Source organism: Schistocerca serialis, chromosome 4 (genome assembly GCF_023864345.2).
Source record: "Schistocerca serialis cubense isolate TAMUIC-IGC-003099 chromosome 4, iqSchSeri2.2, whole genome shotgun sequence".
In the NCBI taxonomy this organism is placed as follows: domain Eukaryota; kingdom Metazoa; phylum Arthropoda; class Insecta; order Orthoptera; family Acrididae; genus Schistocerca; species Schistocerca serialis.
This window is the reverse complement of record NC_064641.1, coordinates 901,042,406-901,061,448: the sequence shown is the minus strand read 5'-3', so window position 1 is coordinate 901,061,448 and position 19,043 is coordinate 901,042,406. Positions and strand designations below refer to the sequence as shown.

The 19,043-nt window shown below is 45.0% G+C and overlaps 1 protein-coding gene across 1 annotated transcript in view; it reads right to left on the bottom strand.

The window, feature by feature from the left end:
- The window catches only part of LOC126474832 (arylsulfatase B-like), a 367,147-nt gene that overhangs the window by 64,160 nt on the left and 283,944 nt on the right, over window positions 1-19,043 (bottom strand). Inside the window, exon 7 of the mRNA XM_050102309.1 lies at window positions 3,040-3,198. Within this exon, the coding sequence (XP_049958266.1) occupies window positions 3,040-3,198 (159 nt within the window). The remainder of the gene's footprint in view (window positions 1-3,039; window positions 3,199-19,043) is intronic.

Below are 19,043 nucleotides of genomic sequence, written 5' to 3'. Positions count from 1 at the left end.
ACCAGCCGCCGGCCGTAGTATTTTTCCCAACATGTGTTTTCCACAGTTACAGGGTTGGTCATGTGCCACATCACTAATTTAGGTCTAAAAATGAAAGCCGGTTCGTAACGAACACTTAACTAAATTGGAACATTAACACTGTGTATCCATGTTATTGATATGTCAATGTTCCTCCAAAGTACTAAAAATGAAGTGTAACTGCCTGTTTAGCGTGTTATTTATTGACCACATGTCTTTGGGCATGAAAATGGCCTTGGGACACTTAATATGAAAGTTCACAATCACGTCTTACCGACTGATTTGTCTGATTTGTGTTTGTGTGTTTTAGACGTCGAATTAATACTGTGACAATTTAGGTGAGAAAAACAATCACTAGTCTTCAGTCTAAGTGAGGAGGAATTACAGGACATCCTGAGTGGAATGAGCAGTCTGCTGAGCACAGAATATGCAGTAAACTGAAGAAATATGAAACTAATGAGGACTGACAGAAATTAGATTAGTGAGAATTTTAACATCAAAATTGGAGACTACAAAGGTGACAAAGTGAAGGAATGATGCAACCTTGGAAGTAAAATAACATATGACAAGACGAAGAAAGGCGGTCGCAAAAAGAGGACTAAAACTAAACTAAACTAAACTCATCCCGGACAGGCCATGATGGCCGAAAGGTACCGACTGGCCGCCGTGTCATCCTCAGCCCACAGGCGTCACTGGATGCGGATATGGAGGGGCATGTGGTCAGCACACCGCTCTCCCGGCCGTATGTCAGTTCTGAGACTGGAACCGCTACTTCTCAATCAAGTAGCTCCTCAGTTTGCCTCACAAGGGCTGAGTGCATCCGGCTTGCAAACAGCTCTCGACAGCCCGGATGGTCACCCATCCAAGTGCTAGCCCTGCCCGACAGCGCTTAACTTCGGTGATACGATGGGAAACGGTGTTATTACTGCGGCAAGGCCGTTGGCAAAAAAAGAGCAAACAGAGGACTAGCACAGACAAAGAGGACATCTTTTCCGGAAAGAAGTCTACCAGTACCAATCTGGTTTTAATAAGACAAAAAAAGTTTTCGAGTACACAGTATTGAAAGGAAGTGACAGGACAAAGCCGATGCCTGGTATCGGTGTGCACTGTAAAGCAGTGAAAATAATTCGCGAACGTGTTCTGTGTCATAAACTTTCGCAACCAGATAAGGCAGCGTTCTGTTTTCTAGGTCGCAGACATGGAAATGGAAATGGAAATGTCGTGTGGCTAGGGCCTCCCGTCGGGTAGACCGTTCGCCTGGTGCAGGTCTTTCGATTTGCCGCCACTTCGGCGACCTGCGTGTCGATGGGGATGAAATGATGATTATTAGGACAACACAACACCCAGTCCCTGAGCGGAGAAAATCTCCGACCCAGCCGGGAATCGAACCCGGGCCCTTAGGATTGACAGTCTGTCACGCTGACCACTCAGCTACCGGGGCGGACGGTCGTTGTCGTATTCATACATTACTGGCCATTACAATTTCTACACCAAGAAGAAATGCAGATGATAAACGGGTACTGATAGGACAAATATATTATACTAGAACTGATATTTTCACGCAGTTTGGGTGGATGGATCCTCAGAAATCAGTACCCAGAACAACAACCTCTGGCCGTAATAACGGGCTTGATACGCCTGGGCATTGAGTCAAACAGAGCTTGGATGGCGTGGACAGGTACAACTGCCCATGCAGCTTCAACACGATTCCACAGTTCGTCAAGAGTAGTGATTGACGTATTGCGACGAGCCAGTTGCTGGGCCATCATTGACCAGACGTTTTCAATTGGTGAGAGATCTGGAGAATGTGCTGGCCAGGGCAGCAGATCATTTTCTGCATCTAGAGAGGCCCGTACATGACCTGAAACATGCGGTCGTGCATTATCCTGCTGAAATGTAGGGTTTCGCAGGGATCGAATGAAGGGTAGGGCCAAGGGTCGTAACACATCTGAAATGTAACGTCCACTGTTCAAAGTACCGTCAATGCGAACAAGAGGTGACCGAGACGTGTAAACAATGGCACCCCATACCATCACGCCGGGTGATAGCCAGTATGGCGATGACGAATACACGCTTCCAATGTGCGTTCACCGCGATGTCGCCAAACACGGATGCGACCGTCATGATGCTGTAAACAGAACCTGGATTCATCCGAAAAAATGACGTTTTGCCATTCCTGCACCCAAGTTCGTCGTTGAGTAGACCATCGCAGGTGCTCCTTTCTGTGATGCAGCGTCAAAGGTAACCTCAGCCACGGTCTCCGAGCTGATAGTCCATGCTTCTGGAGACGTTGTCGAACTGTTCGTGCAGATGGTTGTTGTCTTGCAAACGTCCCCATCTGTTGACTCAGACGTGGTTGCACGCTCCGTAACAGCCATGCGGATAAGATGCCTGTCATCTCGACTGCTAGTGATACGAGGCCGTTGGGATTCAGCACGGCGTTCCGTATTACCCTCCTCAGCCCACCGATTCCATATTCTGCTAACAGTCATTGGATCTCGACCAACGCGAGCAGCAATGTCTCGATATGATAAACCGCAATCCCGATAGGCTACAATCCGACCTTTATCAAAGTCGGAAACGTGATGGTACGCATTGCTCCTTCTTACACGAGGCATCACAACAACGTTTCACCAGGTAACGCCGGTCAACTGCTGCTTGTGTATGAGACATCGGTTGGAAACTTTCCTCATGTCAGCACTCTGTAGGTGTCGCCATCTTCGCCAACCTTGTGTGAATGCTCTGAAAAGCTAATCATCTGCATATCGCATCATCTTCTTCCTGTCGGTTAAATTTCGCGTCTGTAGCACGTCATCTTCGTGGTGCAGCAATTTTAATGGCCAGTAGTGTATATAGCGCTAAGTACCTTCCAGAGCTGGATGTCGCTTCAAGGGTCATTCATTCCTCAGAAGTGTCAACATAGTGTAATATAATCACACGTCCACCAACAAGAGCAGGCAAATTGCCCGTTGAACAAATAAGTTCACACACTAAGCAACAGTGCATTAGCGCAAGCCTTACCGTTAACGTATTTTAAGTTTCCGACGCGCAGAGCGGCGTAGCCCTCGCGGTCGTCGATGTTGATGAGCACGTGACGACGCGGGGAGCTGGTGCCACCACGTAGTAGCGATGGCCACATGTCCACTCCGTCCAGGCGGCCTAGAGACCGCACGTCACCCCCTGTGAAACGAGAGTGCGTGACACATTACCCTAGTATTTCATTGCAGCAGTTGCAAATAAGGCACTCCGTCTTCACAATTGGCCCATCGGGACCATCCGACCGCCGTGTCATCCGCAGCGGAGGACGTGGATAGGAGGGGCGTGTGGTCAGCACACCGCTCTACCGGTCGTTATGATGGTATTCTTGACCGGAGCCGCTACTGTTCGGTCGAGTAGCTCCTCAACTGGCATCACGAGGCTGAGTGCACCCCGAAAAATGGCAACAGCGCATGTCGGCCCGAATGGTCACCCATCCAAGTGCCGCCTACTCCCGACAGTGCTTAAATTCGGTGAAGTTGCAAATACATAGTCCAGTATTTGGGCAGTCCATTGGTGGAGACAGATTCAGAGAGTATGGGCTGGCTTGTTCGTAAGTACGGGACACTTCAGAGAAAGGGGAAATTTGGAAATTTGTACTGACAGTCCTATGTGGTTGTAGACATCAAGTAATATACACTATCCGATGAAAACTATCCGGCCACATATTAGTGGACATCAATATGGGATGTGTCTAGCCTTCTTCTTTATGATGGGTTGAATTCTGCTGGGGACAGTTTCGGTGAGGTGTGAGAGTGGTGTGCAGGAATGGCAGGCACTCTTCTTCAAGAGTAGTGATGTTGGACGCTGGAGTTTTGACCGAAGACAATGTTTTAACTCACCCCGAAACTGTTCCATAGTGTCACATCAGGACTGTAGGCAGGCCAATCCATTTCAGGACTGTTGTTAGTCACAAAAAATTGCCTTACAGATGCTACTTTATGCAAAGGTAGACTAACGTGCTGTTCTTCAAGCAATCGTCATCTGCGAACTGTTCTTATACTACATGCAGTACACATTACCGTAAAATGTGTTGACATCCTTCCACATTTTCTTGAGCGCAGTGATGAGACCACGAAAAACTACCCTATAACTTAACACCAACCCCTCCGCACTTCGTTGACAGACTATAGATAATGGTAGGTAAAGTTCAACAGGCATTCAAGAAACCAAAGTCCTTCCCCCGGACTGCCAAATGGCGTGATTCATCATTCCAAATCACTCGTCTCCAGTTATTGCCATGTACCAATCCAGACCGTCACTAAGCATTTACTACAGAAATCTGTGGCTTACGACGAGCTTTTCGAACTTTGTAACCCACTCTTTCCAATTAGATGCGCGCAGTCTTCGTGCTAGATTGACTACTGGTAGCCGGCCGGTGTGGCCGAGCGGTTCTAGGCGCTTTAGTCTGGATCCGCGCTACCGTAACGGTCGCAGGTTCGAGTCCTCTCTCGGGCATGGATGTGTGTGACGTCCTTAGGTTAGTTAGGTTTAAGTAGTTCTAAGTTCTACGGGACTGATGACCGCAGATGTTAGGTCCCATAGTGCTCAGAGCCATTTGAACCATTTGACTACTGGTAACACTTTGGAACGCAGGAGCGACTCTTTCCACCTATTACATGCGATTTTTTACAGCCATGATCCTCAGTTCTCTCTGGTCCCTGTCCGTCAGCACTTGAGCACTGGCTGCTCTTGGTTTAGTTGCGCTTGTTCCGCCACGTTTCAACTTCACTATCACCTCTCCAATAGTTGACTTGAGCAGCTTTAGAAGGGTTGAAACGTCCCTGATGAATTTGTTACTCAGGTGACATCTAGTGAGTAGTCAACATTGGATTCAGTGAGCCCTCCTGACTCGCTTATTCTGCTGTTACTACTTCTCTACTGACAACACAGTACTTGATGGTAAATTTCACATTACGTTCATATGTACGAGTACTTTTATTCTGATAGTTTGTATGCACAGCGTTCTTAGTCTGTACAACTAATGTTTTTTCTGTGTTAGAACTAATCTCGCACAACGATGAAATTTTAATTACCACTGTACATTGCCATGGACATATTGGAGTACGAGATTGGTAAGGTTAGGGCAAGATCTTCATGGTGTGACACTCCCCATTTCCATCTGTGTGAAGGGAACAGACAGAGACTATTCAAGAATGAGATTTTCACTTTGCAACGGAGTGTGCGCTGATATGAAACTTCCTGGCAGATTACAACTGTGTGCCGCACTGAGCCGAAGTGGCCGTGCGGTTCTAGGCGCTGCAGTCTGGAACCGCTTGACCGCTACGGTTGCAGGTTCGAATCCTGCCTCGGGCATGGATGTGTGTGACGTCCTTAGTTTAGTTAGGTTTAACTAGTTCTAAGCTCTAGGGGACTAATGACCCCAGAAGTTGAGTCCCATAGTGCTCAGAGCCATTTGAACCATTTTTGCCGCACCGAGATTCGAACTCGGGGCCTTTGTCTTTCGCGGGCAAGTGCTCTACCATCTGAGCTACCCAAGCACGACTCACGACCCTTCTTCACAGCATCAATTCTGCCAGTACCTCGTCTTATACCTTCCAAACTTCATAGAAGCTGAAACTTCCTGACAGATTAAAACTGTGTGCCCGACCGCGACTCGAACTCGGGACCTTTGCCTTTCGCGGGCAAGTGCTCTACCATCTGAGCTACCGAAGCACGACTCACGCCCCTTCATAGAAGCTCTTCTGCTTGCCCACGAAAGGCAAAGGTCTCGAGTTCGAGTCTCCGTCCGGCACACAGTTTTAATCTGCCAGGAAGTTTCAGACAAAGACTAGATTATGAAAAACAGATTGTAGGTGACTTAGTGAATAGTTCCCATGTAGATAAAAACATATTAGCAAAAGTTAAGAATAAAATAATGCTATGAGACCAGTCGGTTATCTCATCATGTGAAACAAAAATTCTTTTGTCTGAGTTTACGGTTTCACGGAGATATAACCTGATAAAATTTTCTCGAACTTCCACCCACGTATTTATCCTCGAGCTTTCTGGCGAGTGCTCATCTGCCTTTGTCATGTGGTAACAGTTGTATATTCGTCGATGCTGTTGTCATTATATGGCCATGCCACTCTCTGTGACGTCAGTAGTACGCCTTCCAGAGCCACATAAGCTAGATAGGTAAAGATCCTGTTACGCGCCTGTTTCAACTTTCCGAAGGCAGGGTCCCAAACTATGCTTAGCTGTAGGCCTACTACTTTATTGACGGTCTTGTCAAGCATTCTTATTCCCTTAAATTTACCGAAAGTGGGGGCTCGACTGAGGGGGATCCTAATTCCTGTCCAGCTGTTGTCGATCGTTGGCATTTTTCCCTGTAAGCTTGTAACCGACTACTTTCTCCAGTATCCTCTAGCTGAATTCTATGTTCAAAATTACTTCAGGACTGACTCTTCCTCAGGAAAACGCGGAGGCTAGGAGCAGAGCTGCCACGCCCTGCACATAAGGCACACGTAATCGTGCATTTAATCCGTTCGCTCAAACTCACGAACTTTCCTATGTACAAAGATGGAACGGGCATCAATATTTTCTGGAATAGCTGTACTACCGGTATGTTTTTATTTTACCTTTATGTGAGGTAATCAATTTTTAAAGTGGTAAACGAGAAATTTACGAAAATCCAATTCCTAGTGACGTTAGCGAATTTTCAAAATGAAGGAGCTTTTTAGTTACTAAGTTTAGGCGAATACATTAAGCAAACGTAATGTTGAGAAAACCGCACATCATATTTTCATGTGCCGTAAACCGGAACTCTGTCATGATTCTCTACCATGAGATAGTTTAAGTTATATGTGACGCAGGTTGCTGCAGTAGCGCGTGAAGGCCACAGCGATCGCCCGATCGCTTTCATTGCAAGAAACAGAGCGATAGTTTTGTAGTTAACCTGTCATTACGTTTTATTATCAAACTTCCTAATTATTTGTATCACAACAAAATTGATATGCTATTTAATCGAGGTGGGAAACTTTATCTTGTTGCTTTGGAAGCAAAAAACATCTAACAATAAAATTTACTACCTTAGGATGGAGACATAAATGCAAACTGTGAGACAGTTCCCATTTGTGCGATCGACACTAGGATCCTAAGATGATTTTCACTCTACAACTTCATTTACAAACATATTTCGCAAGCCGCAGTACTGTGCGTAGTTGCACCATTTCTTGTCATTTCCTTTCTTGTTCAGCTCGCAAGCACAGCGAAGAAAATACGACCATCTATACTCTCTCTCCTCAGGCTCCACCAGCTGGTACCACCGTTGTCTTCCACTTTACCCAGTAGGAATGCACAGTGATTACTGACTGTGTAGGGGCGAGTTATTAGTTCACTACCTTGAGGAGCCAGTTATGAAGTTTTAATGTTTTGCATCCATCTAGTTGCTTTCACTATGCGCTTTGGCGATCTTACTGGTGCGCAAACCTGTTCTTCCGCGTATATATATGTAAGAGTGTTGTGGACTGGCAAGATAGCCAATCCACTATGACAGGAAGCCGAAAGGCACGCGTTTAAGCTCACGCAGGCTGGCGTGAGGTCTGGAAAATGACAAGGAATTGAGACTAGCAAAAAAGGTACGTAGCTTCTGGAATACTTAACTTTAATCCATAATTGGTGAACATCGGTCTGACGGTACATGCATCACATGATAAATAGCAAATGATAATGGCTCCTGCTAGGTCGTAGCAAATGACGTAGCTGAAGGCTATGCTAACTATAGTCTCGGCAATTGTGAGCATAATTTGTCAGTGAACCATCGCTAGCAAAGTCGGCTGTACAACTGGGGCGAGTGCTAGGAAGTCTCTCTAGACCTGCCGTGTGTCGGCGCTCGGTCTGCAATCACTGATAGTGGCGACACGCGGGTCCGACGTATACTACCGGACAGCGGCCGATTTAAAGGCTACTACGTAGCAAGTGTGGTGTCTGGCGGTGACACCACACAGAGCAAGAATTTCGGGCACAAGTGATGGCAGACATTGCGAGTTCCATTCAGTAAAATTGAAGTGATGGCAGACATTGCGAGTTCCATTCAGTAAAATTGAAGTAAAAATATTAAACACTGTCCTACTCTTTCGGATTTACGCTGTGTTTAACGGAGACAGTCTGAAGATCTCTTCATTCCACGGTAGAGTTTTGAAGCAGACATATGACATGAGCCAGCACATTGGTACAAGCAAAAAAGTGCATGCTCCACAGAAAATAACAGTAAAAACCAAATAGGACGCTGGATTCTGATTTTTAAACTTAACGTTATAAACTTAAGCGCCAAAGAAACTAGTACAGGCAAGCGTATTCAAATGCAGAGATATGTAAACAGGCAGAATTCGGCGCTGCCGCCAGCTACGCCTATATAAGACAACAATAGTCTGGCGCAGGTATTAGATCAGTTACTGCTGCTACAGTGGCAGATTATCAAGTTGGGGGGAGGGGGTGGTGTTATAGTGGGTGCACGAGCGATGGGACACAGCATCTCCGAGGTAAAGATAAAATGATGATTTTTCCGGTAAGACCATTTCACGGTAAAACATCAAATCTCCGAGATTGCTGCGGCCGGGAAAGGATCCTGCGAGAACGAGACCAACGACGGCTGAAGAGAATCGTTCAACGTGACAGAAGTGCAACCCTTCCGCAAATTGCTGGAGACTTCAATGCTGGTCGTCAACAAGTGTCAGCGTGCGAACGATTCGACAAAACATCATGGCTACGGGCTTTCGGAGAAGAAGGCCCACTCGTGTACCCTTCATGACGGCACTACACAAAGCTTTACGCCTACCCTGGGCCCGTCAACACCGACAATGGACTGTTGATGTGTGGAAACATGTTGCCTGGTCGGAAGAATCTCGTTTCAAATTGTATCGAACGTGTACAGGTATGGAGACAAAGTAATGAATCCGTGGACTCTGCATGTCGACAGGGGACTGTCCAAGCTGGTGGACTCTGCAATGGTGTGGGGCGTGTGCAGTTGAAGTGATATGGGATCCCTGATACGTCTAGATACGACTGTGACAGGTGACACGTACGTAAGCATGCTGTCAGATGACCTGCATCCATTCACGCCCATTCCGACAGACGGGCAATTCCAGCAGGACAATGCGACACCCCTCACGTTCATAACTGATACAGAGTGGTTCCACGAACATTCTTCTGAGTTTAAACACTTCCGCTAGCCACCAGACTCCAACAGACGTGAAAATTATTGAGCATGTCTTTGCTGCAACATGCTGTTCAGAAGAGGTCAGCCCTGCATGATTCATGGCCTCAGTTACATCCAGCACTACTTCAGACATTGGTCGAGTCCACGCCTCGTCCTCGCGGGGGCCGTACACTATAATAGGCAGGTGTACAAGTTTCTTTAGCTCTTCAATGTATTATGGTGTGACTTCTGAGGGAAATGGATGTCCTCATGTGAACCTCTGGATAGTGACAGCTGATTAGGGCTTCCTTATCTTTCTAAACGACTGTACGAACAGTGCTACCGTTTTTTCGGCAAACGCTGTCCCGTGTCCCCCCCGGAGATGCGAGCTGGAGGATTTGAATGCCGTGCCGGTTAATTGGGCCTTGGACTCTTGCACGTGTCTTACCTGTCTCTTCCCAGCTAACATGAATGCTTTCAATTTTTGCGGTCCTCCGTCGAGGTGAAAGGATGGGAAAAGCAATCCATAAACGATACAGCCACTGGTGGTATTGACTCTTGATTGCAATTATTATTCTGCGTCAGAATCGACTACTTGTTCAAAGCAACGAGCAAACAAGTATTCTCAAATATGTTACGTGACAATTACAGAGAAACCTGGTCACTTAACAAAAGAAGAGGAGGAGGATATACAGAGCTTGTCCAACTATTCTTGAAGCAATTCTTCTAGTGCTGATAGGAATTCGACGACAGAATTCGGAAGTTTACGTGATGCTAGCCACTATACTTGCCGACCTACACAAGCTGCCACAAAGTGGCACTGCACTAGCTATTATGCAATGGACCGCTTGACCTTGAGTTGTGGTATTAATTTGCTTTCACATTCATAACTGCAGATAAGTAGCACAGGTGAAAATGAACGTCTCGGTAAGGCCTTGCGTTATTACCGTCGCAGCAAATCGTTAGGTTGTAGTGCGAGCTGCAAATGTTAGCACTAGTGGAGTTTCCTCCCAGCAACGTTACTCTGACTGTGGCGGCCGTTGTGCTTATGATTTCCTTCCACGCGCGCTTCGTTGAGACGACGCAAGAAAAGATGAGCTAGCTATAATTCTGTTGGCTTATGGCATAAAAACAAGTTCTACCACAGTGGCGTATTGGTTGTGAATTAATGATGCAAAAGTCTCATTTGCTGTAATGTAACGTTACCAGTATTACAAATCAGTATGGGTTCAAATGGCTCTGAGCACTATAAAGTATTAAAATCCTTCAAGTTTTTGATAATCACTGTATTGTTCAAGGCAGGTTTGTTTTCTTTCAAGTCTTTGTGATCTCAAATACCATCATTCTACTCGGTAGATATCGATAAAATCGACGTATATTGTATGTGCTAACAAGGGAAATTTCCCATCGCACCCTCCCTCCCCACCCCCCCACCCCCCATCCTCAGATTTAGTCGTAAGAGGGACCAGTGAACATCATCTCAAAAAGTGGTCACTGATAAAGCATAAAAACAGGAAGATGGTGTACTGAACTGTGAAAAAAAGATAAAAACAGAGTGAAATGTCCAAGAACATGTAGTCAATATAGAGGAGCCTAAAGCAGCAATGGCGTTGTGGTTAAGTGGTAACGGTGTTGGACTGCTAAGCGGGCGAGCCGTGCTAATCCCTCCCTCATCCCAAGGTTTTTTCCTTCTTTTTGTTTTCGCTGTTCGCTGTATTCAAATTTGTGTCTGTGTCGTAGTGTAATGTCCGTTTGCAACATCGAGTTGTAAGGACTGTTTGCCGCTGATGCTGTAGTCTACAGGAAAGTATTATCACACGAAAGCTGTGAACAAATCAATCAGGATTTGCAGAAAATAAATGCATGGTGTAATGACTGGCAGTTATCTCTCAATATAAGTTAAGTGTAACCTACTGCGTCTAACAAGGCGAAAATCCCCATTAATGTACAAGTACAAAATAAATGCCCAGTTTTTGGAAGCGGTAGCGTCCGTCAAGTATCTGGGTGTGACTATTCGAAACGATCTCAAATGGAATGATCAGTAACACAAGTAACGGGCAAGGCGAACTCTATATTGCGGTTTATTGGTAGAAGCCTGAAGCGATGCAGTCCTCAACAAAGGAAATAGCTTACAATATGTTAGTCCATGCAGTCTTGGAGTATTGTTCGTCTGTATGGGACCCTCACCAGTTGGGTCTGATTCAAGAGATTGAGGAGGTCCAAAGAAGAGCGGCAAGATTCGTGACCGGTAGTTTTAGCCATCTCGAGAGCGCTGAATAGGACACACTTGCAGATAGACCGCGCGCTAAACGGGAGGGGCTGCTCACTAAATTCCGAAATCCGGTCTTCACCGAGGATTTAGAGAATATATTATTACCACCAGTTTCCAATTCGCGCAATGACCACCATTAAAGATAAGGGAAATAAGAGTTCGTACTAAGGCATTCAGTCGTTTTTCCCTCGCGCGATCCGGGAGTGGAACAGACGGGGGGAAATATGACTTTGGCGCGAATTGTGCCCTCCTCCACACACCGCTTGGTGACTAGCCGAGTATATACGTAGATGTAGATGTAGAAGGGGCCTATAATGAAAGTTGGTGCTTCAGAACTACGTTATTAGCAGCCGAAGAGACGTGGCCTTCGAATGGAACCCGCAAACGTTTCCTGACAAGGCGACAAGACAACCGAATCCTCCACCGAAAAATACGTCTGGTGTGCCATATACGGCACTAGCGACAGTACGTGTGTCATATGGCAGGAATCTCTTATCGACGCACCTAATTTGAACGCCTGGTGAGTGAGTGAGATATATGCCTCCTGGGCCGATTTAGGCGTTCGTATGAATTTGAATGTGATCACTCCCAAGGATATGATGAAAACATAATAGTTTGACACATAAGCTCCAACAAACGACCACAACAGTTTCACAATCACACAGTTTCTCTGTTGTCTTTCACAACATACGTTTTTAACGTTTTTGAAATTGTGTTCCGTTTAGGAAATATTAACTCTTGAATTCGCTTGTTGTAACGTAGTGCACACCCGTTTATTTGTTGTTTTCGTTTCTGTAAGACGTCTGTGCGGTATCTAGGCTGCTGTCACTGTTCATCACATTTGCTAGTGACGGTAATGTATGCTTACAGCATGATTCATGTATACATTGTATGCCGGCTGCCTAGAGTGCAGGAAGAAAACCAACTTTTGAATGACAGGACGGATAGTTCATAATGTTGGGGAAAAAAAGAAATCGCACAAGGGAGTTTCGAACCTAGCTAGTGCCTTTCTCAGTCCAACACCGTGACCACTTAAACACTCGTTCACTTTATTCGACCTCGCATTTGTTAAGCTTGGATGGTTCACCTTCTTCCTCGTTTGAAAGGCTAACCAATGGGTCGTCTTACCACTAGATCTGAGGGGAAGCAATGGGAAGTTTCCCTCGTAAGTTAAACTTCGACCTAAATTGAGTATTAGGTGCAGAGAACGTAGAAAGGAGAACTTTTTCCGTACGTTGAGGAAAGACATAAGAGGGAGAATTTTATCTGCCTGTTATACAATTATGACACTTTAGGTATGCGTGTGCGCATATCATTGGCAATTACAGTATAAATTACGGACCGAAGTTATAAGGTTTTGTGAAAGAAAATCATAGAGTTTTTCGTGTTCGAACTCATTCGTTATCTTCATTTTTCAGTTGACGCACATTACACGAGTTCGTGTGTTGCTGTAGTGTTACAGGTGTTAAATCATTGAAGATGGTAGTAGTTGTGAACACAAGGTGATAGACACAACAAGTACCGACATGTTCCTTATAACAAGGAGCGATCCGGATATCTACTTAGCTTCGACAACTTGTAGACCTTCATTGTACGTCTTCAACACGCAAAACTGAATCTTATGTTCATCCAAAATAATTATTGAAACAATTCCACGTGAGCGATGTTACACCGAAAAAAAAATCTTCAGATTCTTCATAGACGTGTGGGGGGTGGGGGTTACATGAGCCTCCTTGCGCTCTCGTATCTAAGCCTCTGACATTATCTATGTAATCGTTCCAGTTTAAGCTGTACGTAATTGTGACTTATGAGCACTTAGTCAAATTGACAGTTTTCAGATTTGTGTCTTTCATCATGTAACTGTAACTTAATGGATTCCATTTAGCACTCATGTAGTGGATAGCCTCAAACTTTTACTTATTTAATTTCAACTGCCACTTTCGCAATATAGAGATAACTTGTCTAAATCGTTTTGTAATTTGTTTTGATTTTCGCTTGACATTACTGGTCTGTAAATGACATCGTCATCTCCCAACACCGAGCGAGGTGGCGCAGTGGTTAGCACACTGGACTCGCATTCGGGAGGACGACGGTTCAATCCCGTCTCCGGCCATCCTGATTTAGGTTTTCCGTGATTTCCCTAAATCGTTTCAGGCAAATGCCGGGATGGTTCCTTTGAAAGGGCACGGCCGATTTCCTCCCCCATCCTTCCCTCACCCGAGCTTGCGCTCCGTCTCTAATGACCTCGTTGTCGACGGGACGTTAAACACTAATATCCTCCTCCTCCTCCATCTGCCAACAATCTATGAGGGTTGCTCAGATTGTCTCCGAAACAGTTTATACAGATTAGACACAGCAGAGGGCCTGTAACACTACTTTGGGGAACGCTAGGTGTCACTTCTGTTTTACTCGATCACTTTCCAACAGGAAAACAGAAATCCAGAGGGCAACTGAAATGATACTGCTTAGTCACGCAGTTTGATTATAAGCCGATTTGTGAGCATGAGTGTCAAAAGCCTTTTGGAAGTCTACCAGCCATGGAATCAGTTTGAGATCCTTTGCCGACAACGCTAATTACTTCATGAGAATAAAGAGCTAGTTGTGTTTCACAGGAACGATATTTTCTAAATCTTTGTTCGTCAGCTGATCGTTTTCCTCGAGGTAATCTTCGAACACAGTATATGTTCCAAAATCCTACTGCGAATCGACGTCAGTGATATGGGTCTGTAGATCTTACGATTACTGCTTTCCTTGAGTATTGTTGTGACCTGTGCAACTTTACAGTCTGTAGGTACGCATCTTCCGTCGAGCGAGCAGTTGTATGCGATTATTAAATACAGATTGATAATGACAACATACCCTGCAAGAAATCTGAAAGGCATACAGTCTGGATCGGAGGATATGCCTTTATCAAACATTTTAAGCTGCTTTGCTATACCGAGGACATCTTTCTCTAATTTATGTTGGCAGGAGATCTTTATTCGAATATATACTTCGACTTGTTTGGTGAAGGAATTTCAGAAAATTGCATTTAGTGACTTTTGGGTATTGGAGGCACTGTCATGGGTAACATTTCCTTCTCTAACGCGCAGTGAAGGTATTGTGTCCTGCCGATGGTGTGCTTCACGTACGACGAGAATCTCTTTGGATTTTATACCAGATTTCGAGACAAAGATTCGTTGTGGAAGCTATTAAAGGCGTCTCGCGCTGGAGTTCATCCTATATTTCGAGGTTCTGTAAAACATTGACAGTCTTGATGACTAGGCATTCTTTGAAATATGTCAAGCTTTTCGTTCGTCTTCATTTTCGCTTGCTTTCATCCGTTCACAGTACCAGCACAGCGAAGCTTTTTTGGTTGATGCTCGTTTACGTATGCTTATTGCACTGGTTTATTCCCCTTTCCCATCTTTTGTGGAGCATACGATGTCCAAATACAACAAATGGTGGTGCATTGTCATCTTAAAAATATTGTTTGTATGTTATTATGTATGTTATTTTGTAAACATACTCTGCCTTTTTGAAGTATGTCTTAATATGCATTTTAATGAAGCTTGTATGTCTTCCACTTGGCAACAGTGTCAATGGTATGCAGATTTATAATTGTAATAAAAATTCTTAAAGTCACATATAGAGGACACTGGTATGTAGCGCTGGTAGTACCACGAGAAGCTATGTACAGATTATGTGAAGCAGTTAGCATGGCAGCAGATGTAATGTGCATTAGGTTTACCGTAAACTGATCCTTGAGTGTGGACTATTTGTTGTATGTTATGTAATTTTTAAGTACTCTTGATCGAGTATGAGTGATATATTTTCAAATTCGGCTTTGTAATTTAGTTTTTACGTTTTCGACTGCAGTTTCTGAAGATCCGGTCATAGGTAAGAACTTTGTGATTGCGTCTGTCAGAAAATAAATTATGATCACTTTCGATTGCAAAAAGATTGAAGATACAGTGGTTGTTCGACCATCATCAGACCTCCTCATCAGTAGTTCTTATACAGTAAAACGCCACGTAGAGGCCCTTAGTTCTTCGGCCTGCCGGGAAAGTTGCAGAGCTCGGAGAGGGGAAATAGTGGATCCTGCAGCGAACTTTTCTGGATGAAAATTTCACTGGGCTCGGTACTCAGGACAGCGGTTGCTGCATCTGCATGACTCTTGGCTGAATGCGTGCTGTGCCAGCGTCGTGAGTCTGAAGCAACTGCTTCCTCCGTAACTATCAATCCTAAAGTAACCAGCGGAAAAGCGCTCCTATCGGAGCACAAAAACTAAGAAGATGTTCCTGTTTATTTAAATGAGTCTGACTGAAAAGTGGCGTGCCAGCCGGCTCATTCTACTTTCCTCAGCACCTTTCCATTTTTTTCCCAAAAACGTCAGCACGCGAACATATTCGGGCTTTTTTTAACATGTAGACCACTTCAAACTCCCACAAGCTCCCCTAACTGTAACTCACTTACACCAGCTAGTCTATCCCTGTAACTCGCCCATGCCCACCTATTGCCAGCTGCCCCTTCTCACTAACTCATTCAGCCCGACTCATTGTCATTATTTCTTTGTGTCTCTCTCACACTGTCGCAGCCCCAGCCCCAGCCCCTTCGTTCAGTTCTACTACTACTACTGTCTCCTCTCCCTGTCACTGTCTTCCTCTCTCTTACATAACATGGCATTCATTCCTTCCTACTGCTGCTGTCTGTTCTCACTGTCACTATATCTATCTTCCTCGTTATCATTGTGACAGACTCCGTCTCTCATCACTAGCTCTCACCAATTTACACTTTCTCTGTCTCGTTATTACCCCCCCTCCCGGTCCCCGTCCCGGTATTGTATCCCTCACATTTTCTCCTTCGCACTTTCTGTAACACAACCATTGTCTACTAACTTGCGCTACTTATTACTTTTCCGTATCTTTGCCACTGCCATTGCCTACCTCTCTGTCAGCATAAGAAAGCGCGAATATGTTCACATGCCAAAATTTTTGGGAAACATAATTAAAGGTGCTGAGGAAGAACGAGGCAGCTGGTATCCCACTTTTCAGTCAGAGTCTTTCAAATAAACAAGTAACATATTTGCATTTTTTGTGCTACGTCAGGACAATTTTTCCCCCCGATTCCCTTCTCTTCCCTGCTGCAGGAAGACAGGTAGCTCATGAGAAAAAAATGTGTTGGTCAGTAAGATTTAGATAGAAATAAAGCAAAACTACTTTTACACATCATGCCGGATTCTACGTCGAAAAAAAATAATAGTAAAAAAAATGGAAATTGAATGTGCTTCAGTAGTGCACGCAAACTATAACGGAGTGACTCTGCAGCATATTTCTCCCTCTACGCCACTTAATAAATACTTTTTCGTCTCACACCTCATTTTATGTGTACAAGTTGGGTAACTTTGAGCCTATATATTTATATAGCAAACGGATACACGTATGAGGAAAATTTTCAAGGGATTTTCGAGAATGGGATCTTAGGAATACATCGTAAAAATTACTGCCATTTGCTGCGCGTAGCCGTCCAGGTGTACAAAAAACAAATGTGTGAGGTCTTTCTCGTTAACGGATAAAGAGTTTTTGAAAACGAGGCGATGACACTTTTAGATAAATGCCTATATAATATACCGTTAAAATCTGAGAAACTTATTGCGGTTATTTATTATTTAGATTTCATCTCATACCGGATTTTATGTGCAGAGGTAGGGTAAATTTGAACTTCTGTATCTTGGAAACGGACAATGGTGTCACGGAAATTTTCAAAACTTTTCGAAATGCGGACCGTAGCAACGCATCACAAAAATTTCAGCCGTTTGGTGTTCATAGCCATCTTCGAATTCTCACCTGGGTTTTGGGGGCCGCTGGTGACGGTGGAAATGTAGCAAAAAAAAAAAAAAAACCGTTTTCTGAGATTTTCCGTATAAATGCCCATGAACTAAGGGTTCCTCCGTAAGTCCTACCAAGCCCACCGTAGACAGCATCAGTTGTGAAAAGAAGCATTCGATTTGCTCTGTATGCCTAACCAGAAGGAAGTGCGTAATATTCTTTGATACTATACTGTGGGATAGTGGCACTAGACGCTTCTGTTAGGTATACAAATGGTCCCTAGCTCAAGGGCTATCCAAAAAACGTGACCCCCACCTCTTCATAACCAATAGAACCCACGGTATAAGCACCAGAAAATCCCGTTTTCTTGCCCGGCGTTTTGAAGCGTTTTAGCTACTCATGCCGTCGCCAGGCAGCGAGGAAGGGCGCGACTGCGGTATTGTGACCGGTCTCCCGGCCTTGGCCTTGTCCTTGGGCGGTGGTCGTGACTGCCGTACTCTGCCCTCCAGTCGCCTAACCTCAGCGTACGACGCCCGGCGGGCAGAACACGACCGCCGCTCCGGAGAACGGCCAGTCAGCCATGCATCTGATAGCAGACCAGCCGGCGCGGGGCTGCGCTGGTAGCACACCGCCCTTCACCGACGCCCGGCGCAGGTTCCCAGCAGAACAGCCACGCTGTAGGTGAGCAGGAGCCGTGGAGAAGGGGATCGGAATTGGCACAGGCATAGCGCTCCCTTCAGCATTTTCAAGGCTACCACAGGCAAGCCAACAGCGTCTGGTTTGTAATTTCCATGGATTAAATGTGTGACTCGGCTCAATATCCGTCGTACATGTTTACTAGCATCCAGCGGTAATTAACTCCACACTCAGTTCTCTTGTTGCACAGTAAGACAATGTGCAACACTCCTGGAAAATTTCTTGAGACTGAAGAGCTTATGTCCACGAATCAGCATGGTTTTAGAAAGCATCACTTTTGCGGAACTACTGTAGGTTGTCCTTTTCTCACATGATATGCTGCGAACTATGAATGAAAGGCAGCAGACGGATTCCATGTTCCTAGATTTCCGGAAAACATTTGACATGGTGTCCCAATGCAGGCTGTTAATGAAATTACGAGCATATGGAATAAGTTCACAAATATGTGAGTGGCTCGAAGACTTCTCTAGTAATAGAACCCAGCATGTTGTTCTCGACAGCGAATGTTCTGAAGAGACAAGGATTGAAGGACGACAACGAAACAATTTCTGAGGCGAGCTGATAGATTTGTTAGCGGTAGATCCGAAAACAAATAAGTCTTACGCAGATGCTTCGAGAACTCAGATGGGAATCAATGGAGGGAAGGTGACGTTCTCTTCAAGGCACGCTACTGAGTAACTTTCGAGCACCGGCATTTGAAATTGACTACTGGGCGATTCTACTGCCGCCAACATACACTGCCCGTAAGGGCCACAAAGATAAGATTCTAAAAATTTAGGCTCATACGGAGGCATATGTTGTTGTTGTGGTCTTCAGTTCAGAGACTGATTTGATGCAGCTCTCCAAGCTACTCTATCCTGTGCAAGCTTCTTCATCTCCCAGTACCTACTGCAACCTACATCCTTCTGAATCTGCTTGGTGTATTCATCTCTTGGTCTCCCTCTACGGGTTTTTACCCTGCACGCTGCCCTACACTTCTAAATTGGTGATCCCTTCATGCCTCTGAATATGCCCTACCAACCGATCCCTTCTTCTAGTCAAGTTGTGCCTCAAATTTCTCTTCAATTATATTCAG